We start from the raw sequence: 20,666 nt of genomic DNA, 5'->3' as shown, positions 1-20,666 counted from the left end.
TACATAAAATTATTTAAAAAAAATAACAACGTACTTTAACTCGCCGCGCGTGCTCCTCCGTCGCAGGATGCAGGCACAGGCTCCTAGCCTACAGTGTGCCAATCCTGACGCAGCTTTGAGCAGCCTCAGGATTGGCGCAGGGCATGCTGGGAGCGCTCCCGGGCAGACTGGGAGCCTGTGCAGGCTCTCTCCAGCCCGGCAACACAGTTCTGAAAGGTTTGCAGCTTTTGATGCTGGCTGGCAGGGGAGGGAGATGCTCCTCCGCCCATATGGAGGAGCCGCCCCTGCACAGTATACGGCCAACCGCTTTGTGTCTTGTGTAGAACCAACAGCCAGTTTTGTGGGTTTTTTTTACCCCACAAGTAGGTATATAACCCCAAGCATGCCAAATGTTAATGGGCAAAACCCAAAAATGGCTGAAGGTGTCATACACACCAGATGTCCTCACGACAATTTGCACATTTTGAGCCTCTGTTTTTTTGTTTATATAGACGATAGTATAAACGAAAAGGGTGGTTTTACATATGGTATCTCCACATAAATTGCTTCCTGTTGCTCTGATCACATGAAATGCATGCATTATTTAGTAACACAAAAATATCCTTTTTGTCTTTCATAACTTATCTGGTCACAGTATTTTATTTTCTTCGACAGCGCCATGCATTTATAATACGAAACAGAAACCCCAAATGCAAAGAAAAAAAGCAAACACCTGACCACTCCATGCATGGGATCTGCTATGTAAGCATGGGCCTGCCTTCTGCACTTCGATTTGTGCTTCAGCACATCCCAGGTGTTACCATAATGCACACCGCTCTGGGGACCTCGAACTGTAAAAAGTCCAGAGATCCCAGTTGCACAGGGTTATGTACTGCTCTGTGCATGACTGCCTGTTTCGTTGTCACTTTGCGGAAATGGGTCTGCAATCTGTAAACTGCTCACAAACCTAGGGATTGGTCAGTGTTTAAATAGTGCTATCACATATCGAATACACAAATAATATGGTGCATGACCCTCAATCTTGTTTATCCTGAACATGTGTCACGATTATAAACTCGCCATTTCATTTTCCAGTATGATGGAGAGCCACAATGTTGTATTACCTTTTTGGGACCCAAACTTAACGCTCTTGTGCAGGCAAAGATACATAGAACAAGAAATCTTCTATTGCCACTGAAATGACTGCAGATCGCATGACAAATGTGCTTCCAAATGGATATCATTTCAGCCAAACGATTCAGTGTCTCCATTCCTAGATGGACTGCAACCAAACGGAGCCTAAAACCTGATTTCTGACAACGAAAAATAACCTAAACGGGGTTAAAAATCCTCATTCTGTGCGGATGGTGGACTAATAAAGAAAGAAAAACATGTCTTCTTGTGGATTTTAAAATGACTGTATATATTCCTCAGCCTTGAATACACACACCTATCTTGGTATTGTAGCACAAAGTGTGAAATTGACAACGGTAAATAAATCAGACCTTCATAATATGGGCCTCAACTACTAGCAGTATCTAAAGCGCACAGACGAAAATCAGTGTGGAGTGCTGTATTATGGTAGCATGAAAGTGAATAGCATTTTTTAAATCTGAGATGCATTTGCACTTTCTTTGCCAAGCAGTAGTTAGCTGGGTCGAAAACCAAAAGGACAGACTACTAACACACGGAGCACACTTTTTTTTATTGGTTACTTACACAAAATCCTACCAATAAACACATGATTTGGGAATATACTAGAGAGAGGGCCTGTACAAACATTTGTTATGGCCATGATTATGGTGTGGGGTCACTTAATCTGACAGTACACTCAGCCAAGGTGCACATGCAGCCATTAGGGGTCAACTCTCTACACCCAAGCTGCACAGTGACCCTCCCCTCGGAACATGGTAAGTTATATGATGATAGTAGTGAAGCTTGCCGCTGATTTTTCTTTGCAGGGAGCTGAACAAACCTAGCACTTTTTTGAAGCAAAATGAAAAAAGGCAAAATTGACCCTAGGCCCGGAAGTATCGTGATTTCCATGTTCACAGACTGAAGATCATCACAACCCTAACCAAGGATACGTGTAGGAATCTGATCAGTCATGCATGCAACTGTTGGTCCTTTCAGGCTATGTAGCCTGTTATTTGAGGAGGAAGGAGGGTCTCCCATTTTGTCTAACTTGCAGACAGCTGATGCAAGGCAAGTGTTTGAGACAAGGCATAGACAGCTAAAAAGAGAATCAGTTCATCAATAGTAGGGATGGGTGACAGTTTCATGAACACAGCCTCAGCCCATCGTAAATGTCCATGAAATAACATATTGTCCCATCCAAGCAATACACGCCATCCAGTATGTCATGAAAAGGAGATCCGGCGAGTCAAACAAACAGTGCACAGGAGCTCAGCCACCCTGTCAACACTGGTAAACTAGGACCGCCTGTGCAGGTTCGGTGCTGGTGAGTTCTCCAGCTCTCTGACAGAAGCTGAACCCTCGTAAAGGTCTTTGGTTTTTCCTGGAAAGTGCAAAATTGGTGCAGCTCTTCTCCACTGCCTCGTCTTAGCATTTTTTAAAGTGCAAACACGCAAAACTAAACCAGTCTGAAGCAGCAGTCATCTCAGTTGGCCTCATAAGAGGAGAGCAAGGCAGCATCTACAGGCTCCATACAAGACGGACACGTGAAGGAGCGCATCAGCCAGTCATCAATACATTCCATGTGGTAGATATGCATACAGGGCAGGAACCGGATTGGATCACCATAAACAAAATCCAACATGCAGATCACACACCTAAGAAAAGGAAAAATGTATGCTTAGTCATCCATCACCTTGTTAATAAAAATATTTTACACTTCATATCTAAGATGGTAATTCGTATAGAAGCAACTTGAACCCATTTTTTCTGGTAGCATGTGAAACCTACAAAAACATCAATTTCCAAAGCATCTGCCATACATATAATTTTTCTGCTAAAACAACAGTACACAGCTATAACCTCTGTCGTGTAGTTGTATTTTCATTTTCTGACTGGAATCAGACTAGTAAATTAACCCAGCCGTATATATGAAAAGCCCGTTTAGTTAGATTTAGGAATAGAGAGACTATTGTGAATAAGGAGCAGCAATCTAATGATAAAAGCGCTTAAGTGATTCCAGACAAGATACTGATTCACTAGTTTGAATATGTGAAAATTTAGGACAGGCACAAACAATTACTATAGGACAGAAACAAATCAGCAAACACGAATCAGCGGAAATGAACACATTTTTTCTCCAAAGATCTAATTTGCTCACCTATAAAATTGTTAATTAAAAGTAAGCACGCTTGTTTCACAAAACTTTCACACAGTGATGTGTGACCCCACCAAGAGAAATCGTGCTTCTTTAAAGTAATAAGCATTTTTTGTGGTACGTTCAATCAGACTACAACATTTTGCTACGAAACGGTTGCCTCATGCCACATTTGCGCAAAGGCCATTGTGTGTCAAAAACAGCTCAGCTGACTGCAACTAAGATGCGACTTAAGATGCAACTTAGTTCAGCTCTATTCCTAAAACAGCTCAACCAGTTAAGCGAGCGTACCGAAAGAAAGAGCTGCACCAACAACGCAACTCTGCTCTAGCCAGTAACTTAAAATCATGCAGTCTTTGCTATAAGAATTAAAACAAAACTCTGCCACCCAGTTCTAGGTATTTCGACACGCAAGAGCAAGCACTTTGTAAACCATTTCGTTAATGACTCTGGATTGATCTGTGTTTTTGTTGGCTTCCAGTACTAATATTAGAGGTTAGACTGTGCAGGACATATCTTGTCTCGTGGACTGTGGTGCTGCAAAAACGTGTATCCTTTCAGTTTTCCGAACTTTCAAACCATCCACAATGAGAATATTAAAGTTGAATAACTGATATTTTTTAGTACTGAGCGTTCTAACCAGCACAGGCCTATGAATGCAGACAATGTAAGTACAGATATCGGACATTCCCTTTTTGTTGATCTTTGTCATCCCAGCCCTTCGTTTATGCTGTATATCTCGTTAACAGACATTTACTCACATCAACACTACTTTAACATGATCCTGATCCTTGGCTTCGTCTCCCTATAATGCTTACTCTACTTACGGAGCCAGAAAGAGACCACTTCTAAAACACAAGAAATGCATTTCCTCTTCCTACCGTGTTCTCGGCTCTTATTCTTTTATGGGAGTTGGTAGAGCGAGGTTCTTGCTGTATCGACCCCTCTAGCAGCATCAGATACCCTCTCCCTTGCAGGCGGAGTTCCGGTGGCGTTGCTGGTTTGGAAACTGGTGTTTCTCCGAGTGTGTGGAGTGTGGTACATCACATGGTGAGAGAAGCTCAACTCACTCTCCTGAAGGGCAGGTGAGAGAGAAACTTTTTTCTTGCATGGCTTCTCCACAGCAAAAAAAGTCAGAAAAGCCGAGTGGTTTCAACTCATGCGCACCCAACCTTCCAAGAAGCTGTCTGCAAAGTTTTGTTCCAATCTCTTGGGCATGCCTAGGATCTGGAAATTATTACGGTGTGAGCAGCCTTCAGCGTCCTCAGACCATTTGTGTAGCTCGGACATCGAATTCGTCATCACTGCCATTTGATGTTTTAAAGTGGTGGCTTTCCCGTGTGACGTTGTGATATTAGCTTCTGCTATGAGAACCTTGTCCACCACTTTGCGCAGATCAGTACTTAGTAAGTTTACGTCATTGGATACTGATCGATTTGACGTTCTAGGGCAGTTTGCATCCCTTGTATAACGGCCAATAATTCAGCCCTGGATGGTTCAGAATGTGCCTCCGGCGCGTCTCCCTGCTCAAAAACCCCCACCCGTCTCGTCAGTTTTTGCATGGGTTGGCAGGGTGTGGTGTATGGAGTATGGGTGTATGAGGCGAGGGAGCGCAACGACCTATTGTTACCCATAGTGATCACTGGGACTATTATTGGTAGTTGCCCTGAGTGGATCCACCAAAGGGAGTCCCAAGGATTGTTACCAGGGGTCTCTGCGATGTGCCCCCGAGTAGAGAGATCCCATGCCACCACAGGGTGTGAATGCAGCACTGATTGAGGCCCCCCGGACACTATGCGGTTCCCATAGGACTTGCAGATCCTCTGTTCACATGAATATTCTGGAGCTCAGTGGGTGGGGGTGCGGCAAAGCATCACAATGGGTCCGTCCAGTAGTGAGCCGTCAGGACCAGCCGATAATGGCAAAGTACGGCAGCACAGGGATTAGCAGGGACCAGAGGCAATTAAATGAAGAATGTTGTACCATCACAGCAATCAGGCCGGCACCTCCCCCAGTCACCAAGCTCCTCCATGCGTTGCATTAGGGCAAGGCCACAGTAGTAGGTAAGGACCAGACAAGGGGAACATAGCCGTTTGTCACCTGTATATTGCAGAAAGCACTCCTAGTCTTCAATGCAGCGGCCTCTGCAGTGTCCACTGCACTGTCCTGCGCGGGCCTGCTGGCACACCAGCCGTGGTAGCGCGAGTTCTGTGCCATATGAGCACCTAGGGGCATGTGAGGTGTCCCTTGTGCCACACGAGGCAGCAGGCCAATCTCACTACACCCCAAGAAGTGATTGCGCGGGGCGCAGCAGGTGACCCTGCGATGCTCAAGTTCAGGGCAGAGGGGGAGAGCAGTTCAGGGCAGAGAGCTCCCCGAAGCGAAGCCGTTGCAAAGGCTTTGAGGCCCTCCCAGTGGCGCACACACCTTCTGCATCGTTGCGGTCGGTGACAGCAGGAGAGGATGGGGGTTCTTGCTGCAGGCTGAAGTCTCGCCGACCCCAGAGGAGGCACAGCAGGGGAAATGTAGCAGCTGCTGGAAGGAGCCGGGGTGACAATGTTGCAAGGCAAGATGGTCTCAGGAGTTGAAGTCTTTTTGGTTCCTTAAAGAGGCCAGTTGTGGTTCCAGTGGCCAGAAGTAGAAGTAAACGATGCAGGCTTCCTGGTGGAGTCTTGCACTTCGAATCTGGAGACCCATCCGCAAGGGGGTCCCTAAACAGCCCTAAAGGGGGGCTTGGTCACTTTACACGGTGACCACCTATCAGGAAGGGTCTCTGACGTCACCTGCCTGATCTGGCCACTCAGATGCTCCCAGGGGCCTCTGCACATCTTGGTTTCAAGATGGCAGAATCGAGTGGCCACCTGGAGAAGTTCTGGGCACACCCCTGGGATGGTGATTGACAGTTTCGCACCAGAGCAGGGACCAGAGGTCCCTGGACTGCTGCAAAGTGGTTTATGCACAGAGGGCACCAAACGTGCCCTTCAAAGCACACCAGTGGCTTGGGGAGGCTACTCCTCCCAAGCCCTGTAACACCTATTTCAAAGGGAGAGGGTTTTGCTTCCCTCTCCTACGGGAAATCCTTTGCTCTGTCTTCCCCTGCTTAAGCTGGTCAGGCAGCAAGCAGGCGGGCAGAAACCTGTCTGAGGGGTGGCAGCAGCATGGGCTGCCTGGAAAACCCTAGAAGACTCATTAGGAGCAATACTGTGGGGTCATCTAAAAAGCCCCCAGAGTGCATGGAATCACACAGCTAATACTGGCTACAGTATTGGGGTATGATTCCGACATGTTTGATACCATGCAGTTCATAGGGACACCTCTGCTCATGCAGGGGTGCCCTCACACACAGGGACCTGCAGTGAGATGTGGTGAAAGGGTGCATGCACCTTTCCACGCAGGCTGCAATGGCAGTCCTGCAGGCACATTTTGCATGGGTTCTCATGGGTGGCACAATACAAGCTGGATCCCTTGGGGAACCCCTGGTGCCCCCAATGCCCTGCGTACCCACGTACTATATACTAGGGACTTATAAGGGGGCACCAGAATGCCAACTGTGGAGAGTGCAAAAGTCCTAGGCAACCAAACTTAGAGAGATCACTATCACTGGGGTCCTGGTTAGCAGGATTCCAATGAAAACAGTCTAAGCATACTGATAGCATGTAAAAAGTGGGGGTAACCATGCCAAAAAGAGGACACTTCCTACAAGGGCAGATAGGGCTTTAACTCCTAAACCACCTCAAGGTTCGTCCCGGAGATCAGTGATGGCCTGTATCCTGAATTACTGCAACAGGGATGCAGTACTTCGAGAAGCCTGTGCCCGCCCTTCGCTGTAGAGAGGCCAAAGTTCTACTTTTTCCTGATTAGACTCCCAATGTTCAGGAGCAACAATGCTCCTAACTTGGATGTTAAACAGAAACTCAGAGCGATGGGGCTACAGTATCGTCTACTCTTCACTGCCGGGCTTCGAGTCAATCATGCTAACAAGACACACTTCTTTAATACACCAGCATCAGCTTAAAGGTGGCTCATAGATGGCTCACAGGGCTCTCCACCGGGGTCTCACGTGTTGTGGACATAGCACGTTCTGCACCAAAATCAAAACCTCAACGACAACACCCCAGCTCACGGAAGCGAAGGCAATGTCAATGCACTGCATCCCTTTCATCATCGCCTTGGAACCATGGTCAGTCTCTGGCGTTGACATCAGTTGAAGTGTTCGCTGACGCAGACTTTTCTCGATCTGCTCAGGCGACACCCCCAGAACGGACCTCACCCTGTAGGGCCATCGCCCACAGTGATACAGACCTTTCCCAGAACCCCATGCTCCGAAATTGCCTTGTGATCGGAGCACAGGCCCGGGACACGATTACACCTGAATGTTCCTAATTTGAATCAAGGGCTCTACAGCCTCCTACATAATGGAGGGGTCCACCACAGCCCATTGATTTTGTATTATGTTTTATTGTCGGTTTCTCTTTTGCAGGGCAACAGATGCTTCTTTGGAGAAAGTATGGGGGAGGATGGGATGTTCTGGGGTTTACTTTCAATACATGTTGTTCTTGATCTGGATTTACGCTCTTACTTCCAGTTCGAGGACACCTTAGCGAGAAACCCAGAAGGCAAGGTATCCCGTCGCCTATCTCTGATACGAGAGGAGATACACCTTCAATCTATGGAAGCGGCAAAACACTTATGGCATGCTTCCCAGGCGAGAATCTAAGGCGGGGCAATAAATATGTGAAATTACTGTATTGGTTGATTTCTCATCAACAAAATCTCATCCCCCTTCTACATCTTGTTCTGACTACCATCCAATTTCACTCACCAACTGGGAAGTAAAGATATACGCTATGGTATTGGCAACCCACCTCAAGGAAGTGCTCCACACCCTGATCCACCCAGACCAAAGCGGGGTTATGCCAAACCAAGGTATGAGACACTGATCCATCAGTGGAGATGGAAATGGGCATGCGAGGACTGCATAGCCTTATATGCAGAGTATGTCCTTTTCTACCTAGCAGGCCCTGCCACAAGTGGCCCCCGCTGTTTCCAACTACTTCAGTATTTTGAGGAAGCCTCTGGTCTCTGAATTAATCACGCCAAATCGGTCTTGGTTCCTCTTGCACCATCCCAGGATTGCTTTGCTGTGGTACCTGGTTACGTGAGGTGGCCATGCTAAAGGGATTTGACAGATAAGACTTGATTGGTAGTTCCTGGCTGGGGGACATCTGGACAGGGACACATATGCGCTCTTTTTAAGTACTCCAAACCACCTACAAGCTCACACATACCCAATTTTAAAAGTATCTCCAGTTGAATTACGACCTTCACTCACTCTTGGCACAGATCCACTCCCGGAGCTCAGTCTGTTAGAGGTGAAACTCCTAATGTGGGCATTGAGAAAAGGAGTGGTCCCTTTCAGATCTATAAAACACTGATCATCAATGCCCCCGGAAGCTTGGACCATCTTAGAAGCTGCTGGGAGCAATGGGTGGGCCCTATCGAGTACGAAGGCTGGAGAGATGCCTTGATGGCACCCAGAACTATAACCATATCTTCTGACTGCGTATGGTACAAACATACTATCTATTTGGAGTCTCTCTCTTCCTTTCTAGGCTATACCATGTGGGACTTCTCCCGGAACCAGTGTGTCCTCGTTGTGGGGGCTATCCGGACGATTTCTACCATATGATTTGGCTGCGCCCTCAGAGTCAGAGATTCTGGTCCGCAGTAGTGGTCACCCTTTCTGAGGTAGTGTCGGAGATTCCATTGTCCTCAGCAGTCCTGCTTGGGGTCTTAGATACAGTTGGGAACATGAGAGCAGATCGCACTTTTCTAGGAACAGCACTGATGGTGGCCACACAAGACATCACAGTGCGCTGGAAAGCACCCATCTCTTTCTGGTTGGTGCCGAGGTGTAGACTGGTGTGCGCAGCAGGAAAGGCTGGTCTATGAGGCCTGGGGCTGTCCTTGTAAACCTGATGGCATATGGGGGAAGTGGCTGGGACAGCTCCCATAGGAGGTCCTGGAAGTCTCTTAGACTGAGAATGTTGATTTATGATTATTTCAGGCTGGCTATAATTGTAAAATGCTTGATTGAACGTGGTGCAAAGATGCTTCCTAGTGTAATGTGTGGCACTACTGTCCTTTACACTGGAACCTTAATAAAAGTTATTACAAAAAAAAAAAGTGGGCAGAGATTAGGGGATCCAAAATTAGAAGGGGCAAACTCAGGGATTTGGGCAGTTACAAGACCCAAAAGTGCATTCAACCAGACTCACTACAACCTGAAGGAAAAAGCCATATGAAATCCACAATTGTAATTACCAGTACTAAGCACCAAGAACTCACCAGTTCTGTGCAATTATGAGGCAAACCCTAAGAAATTGAGAATTTCTCGGCAGACCTGGTTTTAACAGGTAATATTCTGCATGGTAATGTCTTTTCAGTGGTGTTCCATGTTACATTTATCAAAAGTATGCAGGCTGTTGCGGTGGAAATAGTGTGTTTTAAGACAGACAAGGGTGAGGGGATGAGCATAGTGAATGGAGGGGTGGAGAATGTTGTCTGGCAGGAGGTGGGTAGAAAGGCATGTAATCCACTCCTCGTGCCCTGTCTGAGATTTGGGCGAAGGTCATAGATAGGGCCTGGGCTACAATTCAGGGTTTCCCCACAGTGATTTTATTTGCTGGATTTGCCAGCTGGTAAAAATCGGGGTTGCTTTTCCTGCATACAATAAATCCATGTGCAGGAACACTAGACCTCTGATAATTGTGTAGAATTCTACGCTGAAATTCCACTCTGCACAGTTCACAATCAGGCCCATTTCTGTTATGGGCACCTTGCAAGTGGGCTGATTAGCCAGAGATAGCGCAAAACATAAGAGGCACAAGAACCTAATGAAAAAAACTGTCTGCTCTACCGGTAAATGGCTTTTGGATGCAGCAGGCTGTTTCATACTCTGTGTAATACAAATTTTAAATAGTGACTTGCGCACTCATTGAGCTTTCAGTTGCAGACAGAGCTCTCGTATCTCTATAAGTAGTGTGGGGATTAGGGTGTACTATATGAAATGGCTGCAGGGCCTTATCGTGCAATACACTCACAAATACCATCTTGGGTCCATTCAGGCTTGTTTACCTAACCTTAAGTTCAACCCTGTGTAGTTGTGGCTGCGAGCAGTAGGGCTTGGCAAAGGAACTAGGTGTAAGGCATTTAACACCACCAAATAGAATAAGAAAGTCATGCAACTCGAAAGAAACTGGGCATCAGGTTAGAAAATAGGATCCGATTTTTATGAATCTTTAGAGAACGTGATAATCAAAATCTATCAGAGGGTTCTGGAGAAATAGATTTTAAAAAAAAAATACATAACTGTAGCATCAACAGCAAACAAGCACTGGTCAACAAGAACTTTAGAAACTTTTAAAAAGTTAGTTTGGGAACCAAGGCCTGAGTTGCCTGACCAAGTCCGGCAGGACAGAGTTCCAGGGTGCCACTTACATGACCCAGTTAGGTAGACACATTCACGAGTTGGCATGGGTAACCGGTAAACCTGTGTTAGCAAATGGGGCTAATAATTTATCCACAACAAAGCGCCAATTTGGAAGTGTTCCTGTTAAGACATATTAAAACTATGGGGGTAATTCCGACCCTGGCGGTAAATACCGCCAGGGCCGGGGACCGCGGGAGCACCGCCAACAGGCTGGCGGTGCTCCCTTGGGCATTCTGACCGCGGCGGTTCGGCCGCGGTCAGAAGAGTAAAACAGGCGGTCTCCCGCCGGTTTTCCGCTGCCCTGGGAATCCCCCATGGCGGCGCAGCTTGCTGCGCCGCCATGGGGGATTCCGACCCCCTCACCGCCATCCTGTTCCTGGCGGTTCCGCCCGCCAGGAACAGGATGGCGGTGAGGGGTGTCGTGGGGCCCCTGGGGGCCCCTGCAGTGCCCATGCCAATGGCATGGGCACTGCAGGGGCCCCCATAAGAGGGCTCCACTTTGTATTTCAGTGTCTGCATTGCAGACACTGAAATACGCGACGGGTGCCACTGCACCCGTCGCACATCCTCCACTCCGCCGGCTCCATTCGGAGCCGGCATCCTCATGGAGGGCTGTTTCCCACTGGGCTGGCGGGCGGCCTTTTGGCGGTCGCCCGCCAGCCCAGTGGGAAACCCAGCATGACCGCCGCGGTCTTTTGACCGCGGTACGGTCTTCTGGCGGTTCCCTCCAAGCGGGCGGCTCCCGCCGCCCGCCGGGGTCAGAATGACCCCCTATATGTCCTACTAAATAAAATACAGCTATATGGCCCTCTTGGCCCTTCTTAGGCAAGACTTGTACATACTTTTATGGGAGAGGGTGGCTTTGCCATTGGTGTGAATGGCAAAGCCAAACTATCAGGGTAAACACTGTCCTTTCAGTCTGTACTTTGGCACAAACAGGTTGGCACAAATATTGCTGCAGCCCTGAGAGAACACGGTCTTACATGCCCTGGGTACCATATACTAAGGACTAGTAAGAGTCAGTCCTTGGGTGTGAACATACCAAAAGAGGCATTTCCTTACGAGTAGCTATTCTCAGTAAACCTACCAGGATTCAATGTTGTTACTGGTTACAGATACACACATCTGCAGTGACCGCATTAACTAACTGGGCTTTCATAACAGAGTAATGCTTCTCCCACCAATCACTTTAACTTTATTTTTCATTTAAGATGTGTGTTATAGGCGTTTAACTAAAGGTGAAAGGCCCACAAAATAGTTGCAGAATATCTTATTCCTTATAGCAAGGTCTCTTGTCCTGCCCCACTGCACTTAGTGCACAGTTCCCACAGTTTTTAAGGCAGCTCAGTCTCTGTATGACCAGCAAAATGCTTATTCACCAATTCCCCCATCTCCAGCGCAGCCCAGCACACATCAGCTGAAGAACTGTGGGAAGCTGCAGCAGCCCAGGCTAAGACATACAACAGGGGTAGGTGGAGATTTCACCCAAATGGTCATTGAACATCCATGTCTATGGGAAATACAAAAATGTAGAGGTGAACAAGTTTAATTTTTACTACTACATTGTGAATTATCTATAGGTATGTAGCTTAAGTACAATGTATAAACTCTTAACTGTTAATCCTCCATTAAATCTAAATGTTTTGCCTCTTACACCATGTTGTTTTAGCCATGACTCTTCTCCCTACCTTCTTCTTACACTTATATTATTCCAACCCATCTATGCATTTACAAGAAATCCACAACCTTACTCCATTCCTAACATTTACCCCAGTCATACACATTCTCATCCCTCACACCAAACTTTACTTTAACCCCCCTAATCATTACTGAACCCTAACTTTCTAAACCACATCACTTGCCTAAACTCTGTTTTCATTCTAATGTTCTTCAAGCCAGTTTCAATTTGTTGAGTCAGTGCTTTGTTTTTTTAGGAAGCAACAACCTTAAGGCAAAATATTTTTTTCATGAAATCTAGTTCAGTTATACAGTTCTGGCAATTACCATTCAACAATACAATAAGACATTTGTAGGGTTAAAAAGCTGCATCTCAGCATTAACTCAAATACTGGCTAATCTGATAATCCATACAAACTCTCCCCATAACAATTCTTTAATGCATGGCACGAAGACAAAGTTGCCCTGGTTAGTCTGTTAATCTGAACCAATTCACTCCTCCCCACTTCATTCAGTGCAGTGGATACCTGCTGTTTCTCAGAGACTGCCTGCTACACTCCATAGGCCACAATAAATACCAACGCAGAAATCCTAAATCATACAATAGTAAACATACTAATACAACAAATCTCCGCCCCTTAAATAAAAACACTAATAAAAAGGAAAAAAAATTACAAGAATTAAAACACTTGGACACACAAAACTATAACATTCTATACATTTGATACGTAACTATATATATTACACACACACATGTATGTGTGTGTGTATATATGTGTGTGTGTAATATGTATAGTCATACATCACACGTCACAATGATGATCCTTTAACCAATCTGGTAGGTTAACAACCCTTTTATGGGAACGGACATCAACAATACAATCGGTATTAGAATCTTGAGTATCTCATTACTGTACCCATCAATCTCATAATTCTCATCCTCTGCTCCAGCATTTCTCTCTTCCACAGTGTCTTCACATGTAACTCCTCCAACATTCTTTGACCCAGATCTTCCCTCTCCAACTCATCATCCAAAACATCATCACTCCAAAAAAAGATACATCATTCAAGGATTCAGGAACATTTTTATGAACACACCTAACCTCCACTTAACTCCCTCACACAAATGTCCAAAAATGTGTTACTGCCCACACAACAGCTAGAGCTTCACATTCAACAACAGAATGTTTTACAATGTAGGTGATAATGAATGTGATGCAAAATCGACCACCCATTCTTGTCCAACATCGTCTTTCTGAGTTAATACAGCACCAAGTCCCAAACAACTGGCATCCTGAGTTACAATATTACCGGCTTTGGGATCAAATACTCAAAAAGCTGGTGCTTCTGCAATAGCCTATTTCCTTTATTCAAAATCAGACTGACACTCCTCACTCCAATTAAACTTATTAGTTTTTAGCAATGTTCTTCTATTGAAACATTTACTCAAAATTAGGTCCACATTTTTAATAGAATTTAGCCATGTCTAAAAACATTCAAACATCATCCTTACTTTTAGGTGGGGTGCCTGTTTAATAGCCTCTATCAACTGAGTGTGTGATTTGATACCAGCATCACTAATCCCATGTCCTAAATATGTTACACTCTCCACAGAAAACTTGCATTTTGCATACTCTACTGTCAAACCCTTTTCCCTCAAAATTGGCAAAACAGTTTTAAAATGTCCATCATTTTTTTATAAAATGTCACACTTCCTTCACCTTCCCAAACAGTTTAAACACAAGCCTCTGGAACACCACCACAGTGGATGCCAAGCCAAAAGGCTTGGAAACAGCCATCAATAATAATAAAACTAGTAAGTTGTTTACATCCTCCCATCAAGAGATCTGATGTTTCACAGAGGATAAGTCAATGGTGGAGAAATACTGTGCGTCCTTAATCATCGCCAACATTTCTCCAATTTTTGGTAGGGGAAAACAATCTACAATTATATTGTTATTAAGATAACCAAGATCAACACAATCGAATATTCCCATTAGCACGTCTCGCAACAACTACTCACTTCCTCCTGCAATAAGATGTGGATGTTGCTCACCTTGGATTGCGTGTCATCCTTCAATAACTTCCTGCTCATCCACTAACAAAACTTGTTCAGGGCTGTTGGGATCCAATACAACATGTAAATTGCCCTAGTCAAACCGTCAAAACACAGAGTGACCCTTCTTCGCCACATACAATTTTCCAAATGTTTTCCTCCCTTTAAGTTTGAAAAATAAAGAACAGTAGCCCGGCATATCTATTTTCTCTCCACTATATCCCTCCAGCAGAGTATCTGACTCAAACAACTTATGCCCCAATTTATTTACAAATGTATTCTTCCATACACCCTCCTCCATAATGGTGTAAGTGAGCTGGAATCAACCACAACATCTATAGTGACATCACCAACGGACAAATTACAAATAGGTTTTTTTCCTGTAAGACTCATCAAACATGTTTAAAATAACACTTCTTCTGAATCTGCAATACCTTGCTACCAATACTACCATTTTTACTTTCAGGGTAATCATCCCATGACAGTCTCATTCACAACACATATAACCTGTGAATATTTCTTCTTTCTTACCATCTTTGGCAAAATTGCTTTTAATGGAACAAGCAACTACAGCGTAATTTTACAGGACACTTTTTTGAGTAAGCAAAATAACTACGACTAACAATAACATACAGGAGTATCTCCCTTGTCTGGTGTCTCTCTTAGACACTCTTGCATTCCTGCTGTTAGATTCTCTATGTTCATTTTAACTAGAATACTAGCAACATTTTCCGTAAGACTTGTCCAAGTCTCGCTCTCAATGGCTTTTGCAATTCTACTCAATAACTCAGCCTTGCATACAACAGCTAAAAATAATCTTTAGGTTTGAATTTCCATTTACACAAAGGCTTTTTTTTAATACTAGAATCACTTGCATGCAAAACAACTAGACATCAAATAAGTTCCTTTTGTAATGCTCCAAATTTACAATCCAGAGCTAACTTATTCAAAGCTTTCACATACTCATCTATATTCTTATGCTCTTCCTGTTTTCATTGGAAGAATATATACCTAGTAATGCCTATACACACTTTTGGGTGCAAAATATCTGTCAAGGTCTTTTATGGCATCATTAAATACATTTGCATCTCCAGCACCTCCCTGGTCAGGTTCCTTAGAATAAACTTTTAACCTTTTTGGACCCAATGAATGCAACAGAATTATTTTCTTCCCTTCCTGTGACAACGTATTATCTTTATCAGTAATTGCTATATAGTTCAGGGAAAAAAACACTCCCTCAAGTCATTCCATGAGCGGTTCGACTAAAACTACTTTGGCGGATTAATCTGTAAATTCTGGGTAACCATGCTGAATTTCCTAGTGTGGATTAGTTCTGTGATAGTCTTTGCTCAAATTAATCAACTTCTCACAGTCCATTCTTCAAAGATGTTCCTCTCTTTGCATTTGACTCAGTAGTAAACAAAAAGAAAGCAGAAAATGTATATTTAAAAAAAAAAAAAGAAATAAAATTGTATCCTCCTCTAAACATGGCCACACCAAAAGGAAAACAATCCTTCCCTAGAACCCAGAGCCATGCTAATTGTAGTCTGCATAAATTGTGATACTCCAAACAATTCAGATCAATATGATACAGTGCTCATTAATCATAACCTTGCATGATCACCACCCTCCAAAGTGGCCGACATCTAAGGTTACAGTTGTGACCTAACCACACTGGACGGGTTACTCAAACAGCTGTGTGGTAACCTTGATGTCAGGATCCACAACACCTACACAGGAACACTCCACAGCACAGCTGCGCCAACAGCACAAGATCAACCTGGCTGCACAGGACAACTAAAAGTCCAGACGTGGGTCAACCAGACAGCACTTGCAAAGCCAGGGAGTAAAAATTAAAACACTCACACGATGTACAGGGAACTGAATAAGACACTGGCAGTACCTAAATACTTCTGTGACATTACATGCCCAATAGACTTGAAAGGGGGGAATGAATTGCTCCTAAATTAGGTTCCTATGTCACCCCTTGTTAGACCTAGCACCCTTAGGGTGGTCTTGCCCCATACTTTTTGCCTTTACTTCCTGTTTTGTTGATGGCCTTACACTCAGAGCACTTTACCACTGCCAATCAGTGGTAAAGTGCATGTTCTTCTCCCCTAAAGCATGGGGATATTGGTGTACCCATAACTGGCATATTTAATTTGCCTATAACTCTCTTCTAGAGTGGTATAGCATATACCCAGGGCCTGAAAATTAAATGCTACTAGTGGGCCTGCACCACTGATTGTGTCACTCACTTAAGTAGATCTGTAAACATGTCTCAGGCCTGCTACTACAAATCCTGTGGGACCAGTCTCACGGCCTCCCTGACATGGCAGCTAAAACATCTTGCCAAGCCCAGAACTCCCCTTTTCTTACATATAAGTCACCCCTAAGTGACGGCCTGGGTAGCCCATAAGGCAGGGTGCTAAGTAAGTAAAAGACAGGACATGTACTTGTACATTTTACATGTCCTAATAGTGAAAAACACCCAAAGTCGTTTTTCAATATTGTGAAACCTGCTCCCCTCATAGGCCAGCATTGGAAATTCCCTTATATAATTTTAATGGGTAGTTTCCGATTTGAAAAGAATGACATTGTCATATGTGGTATGGTTGGAATGGTAGTGAGAAATCCTACTTACTGGTGAAGTTGGATTTAACATTACTGTTTTAGAAAGGGCACTTTCCAAAAGTAGGCATTTCTCTGCTCTACCTGCTTTCTGTGCCTTGCAGCCTGTCGCCAATCCACATCTGGTCTGTGGTGGTTAACAGCTCCCCTTGTGTATTCCACCCAGACAGCCATAAACACAGGACTTTCAGTTACATCTGCATTCATCTGCGTGCTGGTGGGTCTTCCTGGGCACTACACGTCATAGGTTAGCGGCCAGACCCCCACACCAAGGACTGATAACCCCCAATAGGTCTCCCGGCAGACAGGACTGGGTTGAAAGGGGAACTGGTGCACTTCAAAACCACTCTTTAAAATCTCACCCACTTCAAAGGCATATTTGGAGATATATATATATGGGTCTGGGACCCCCTAAAGTCAAACACTTCTGGACCTACAACTGGACTCTGTCAGAGGGACTGCTGTGCTGCCCAAAGGACCATCTGGACTGCCGTTCTGGAAGGACTGCTCTCCTGCTTGTTGCCCTGCTGCTCCCTGACTCTGGTGGAAGGACTCTGCCTTCCCCCACAAGTGATCTCTAAGGGCGAGGCTGAGTTTGCCTCCTGTTAAGAAGTCCCAGGGCCATCAAAGACTTCACCAGAGAGAGAAAATCCACTGCGTCCGAAAATCGATGCAACACCTGCAAAATTCACTGCAGCACCTGTCTCGCAGCTGAAAAATCTCTACATCGCCTACCAGATCGACCCAGCGCCTGTTTCATCCTCCAAGCGTCTTTTGGATTTTCCACGCATCGTCCCAGAGTGTCAAAATATGCAGTAAGGAGCCATAGCTACACATGCGGAAATCGACGCATCACTTTGCCCGTGAGGAAAGAATGGACACATCCCCTCTGCCTTCTTTAGACCCCCACTTAATCATTACAGGATTCTAGGGACCCCAAGGAGTCATTACTTTAATCTAGGGACCCTGGCGTAAGCAATTTCTATGATTTGAACTGTAAAACAACACACAAAAATATGTAAACATACATTCATCAAACAAATACACAAATGATTAAACGTTCTATTTAATTCACAAATATTAAAAAAAAAAAAATGTTTTAGTGAGAAGGTTGGAGCTTTTCTAAACTCAGCTGAGGTCACCCATCTTCTGCACTGCTTCCAAGAGCCAATCTGAGAATACCAACTTAATTTTCACTCTTCAATTTTAATTTTTTACATTAACAGAATTTTTTTTCTTCCAATTTTGCTTCTTTACATATACTTTATTCATCTGTAAATGTTTAATTTTCTAAGCAGTCACAGACCTCCAGGGGTCGCCAAAAACTTAGGTTAAGAACTGCTGGAACAGATGATTATCTGTAACATTATTTATTCTGATTACACAAGGTGAAAATCTCAATAAAAAAATAAAGAAGACTACAAATAGATCACCTAATTGGCAACCTGAATGGCTGGCACAATAAATGGCTGCTATATAAAGTTAATGCAAAAAATAATTAAAATCAAAAAAGCACACTTGGAACCAGACTTATCGTTGAAGAGTAAGGAACTATTTGTAGGTGAATGTGAACAATCTGCACAGGCTCTGATGCAGTAATTCAAAGTGAAAGAAGTCAATGGATAAAGTAGGCTGACCCTCTACCTCATTCTGTGTTCTACGATGGACGGAAGCAAAGTGTAAAAGACAACTAAACTGAACAATGGATGAAGCGTGATGACCAAAAGCTCATCTACATATGTATATGATGTATGAATTTTGTGATAAACAAATCAAGCACAACAGCTAAAAAGGCTTCAGTAACTAGAACTAATACATCTTGAGCTTTCTTGACGAATGTAGGCCTGGCACACCCCTAGCTCGCTTAATGTAGTTGGTGATATGTACCTCGGTACCCACCAAAAAATTGACAGCCAAGGTGTTGCTATACAAGTCTGATGGAAGAGGATATTGAGGCTTTCCGGTAAGTGAAAACAAATCGTCTATGTCAGGAATGGAAAAGAGAAAGTTATGGCCTGTTTTTAATACGCAGCATTAAAAACAGCAAGTTGCTACTAAAATTCTTCCGATGCAAGGGTGTACCCCTCATATTACCTTTCCATTGCTGATAACCTTCTATTTAAATACTAAGGTCACACAATAAACCTCTCGTGTTTAAAACAGTAAAGGGTGCACCTCCTCCAAACTTACTCTTTCACTTTTTTCTCTGATGGCTCGGACCCTGGGTCATAAATGCCTTTGGGGAGGTGCTGAATGAGTCCGATCCTCTGGGCAATGCGAATTTGCTCCTCTTCAGTGAGCTGTGTGGCCAGGCGGCTCTGGCTCGGAGTAGGGTGATACACCGGAACCTGCTCATGCTCCTGACAAAGAAACGAAGCACAAAGAAAAACATTTATACGCTGTCCAATGATTCTATGCCACCTCCCCGCAACGTACGGTCGTCTTTGGTCACCCCATTAAACAATAAACCCACTCCAAGGACTCTTCCTCTCTCGTCCTGCCATACCAATACAGCAGAGGTGAATAACCTAAAAAAACGCTCTACCTTCCAAATATACTTCACCGACTACTCTGTAAAGAGAAACTGGCTCTCCCGGAAAGGTTTCTGTGCCAAATAAACTGGGGGGTTGCCGCCCCAGCAGCCTTCTACTGTAGGATTCTACAGGTAGAGGGTTGTGTGGCACACGCGAATCGTTCTCACTTAAGACCCTTCCTCTCCGCCGCACCCACTAACGGGCTCTACATCCGAGCTCCCCTAGATTTACTTGGCCGCCATTTGGGGACGGCTGCTCCGCAAGACAGGTTTGCCCGTCTCCCTGGTGCCCAAGGCCCTTCTATACCCGGTATGGGGGGGGCGGCTCTCCCGGCAGGCTAGCCCCATCGGATTCGTTGAGGAGGGACAAGTCATCAGCGCTCTGCGAGGACAAGCAGTTCCCCATCGAGGCTCAGAGCCCCATCCGGGCCCGGTGTTTACAACCACACCGGAAGCAGCAGGGCACCATGGGAAGTGTAGTGCACCGCCCACCGGAAGCAGTGAGGTTCCTAGGCGAAAGCAGTGCAGTGACCTCACCTAGTAAAGAGGAAACCCTTGACAGCGTAGTACCCGCCCACCGAAGGCTTGGGGTGGGTGCCCAGTCCAGCTGAAGTAGAATCCAACTGTTCGTAGTATAGGGAAAAAGCATTGGTACAGCCAATAGGTCTCGCATCTCTGAGCTATTAGATTTGGCAGTGTGTTTTAGCCATGTTGTACACATGGTGGCGGCTGCTCAACATGTCTAAAACTTTGTGGGGTGTTTGGTGGGGGGGGTTGGAGTGGGGTAGATTGGAATGGGGTTGATAGAGGTACAGTGGAGTGGGGTCGATTTGGGTACATTGTAGTGGTGTAGAGTGGTATTGATTGTAGTGGGGTAGAGTAGAGTGGATTAGAGTGGGGGTAGATTGCGGAGTTGCTCGGGGTAGAAGCAGCCCTGCCAAGTACCATGCATCAGGCATTAGACTAACGCATTTCAGTGTGATGATCCGCATCACCACACTAAAAT

General features: G+C 45.0%; 1 protein-coding gene across 1 annotated transcript; it reads right to left on the bottom strand.

The window, feature by feature from the left end:
- Positions 1-1,665: 1,665 nt before the first annotated feature.
- On the bottom strand, positions 1,666-20,133 carry LOC138292951 (RING finger protein 11-like). Its single transcript, XM_069231844.1, has 3 exons — positions 19,968-20,133; positions 19,318-19,487; positions 1,666-2,771 (listed from the first exon to the last, which is right to left on the bottom strand). The coding sequence occupies exons 1-3, from the start codon at positions 20,064-20,066 to the stop codon at positions 2,600-2,602; spliced, it is 441 nt and encodes a 146-aa protein (XP_069087945.1). The 5' UTR covers positions 20,067-20,133; the 3' UTR covers positions 1,666-2,599.
- Positions 20,134-20,666: the final 533 nt, after the last annotated feature.

This window comes from Pleurodeles waltl, chromosome 4_2 (genome assembly GCF_031143425.1).
Source record: "Pleurodeles waltl isolate 20211129_DDA chromosome 4_2, aPleWal1.hap1.20221129, whole genome shotgun sequence".
Lineage (NCBI taxonomy): Eukaryota > Metazoa > Chordata > Amphibia > Caudata > Salamandridae > Pleurodeles > Pleurodeles waltl.
Note: the sequence above shows the minus strand (reverse complement) of the source record. Positions and strands in the feature narration are given on the sequence as shown.

Excerpts from the sequence above, each read along its gene's own strand:
- LOC138292951 (XM_069231844.1), bottom strand. The coding sequence starts at position 20,066 with ATGGGGAACTGCTTGTCCTCGCAGAGCGCTGATGACTTGTCCCTCCTC. Across the intron at positions 19,488-19,967 it reads AGCCGCCCCCCCCATACCGG|GAGCATGAGCAGGTTCCGGT; the intron begins GTATAGAAGGGC and ends TTTCTTTGTCAG. Across the intron at positions 2,772-19,317 it reads TCAGAGAAAAAAGTGAAAGA|GTGTGTGATCTGCATGTTGG; the intron begins GTAAGTTTGGAG and ends TCCTTTTCTTAG.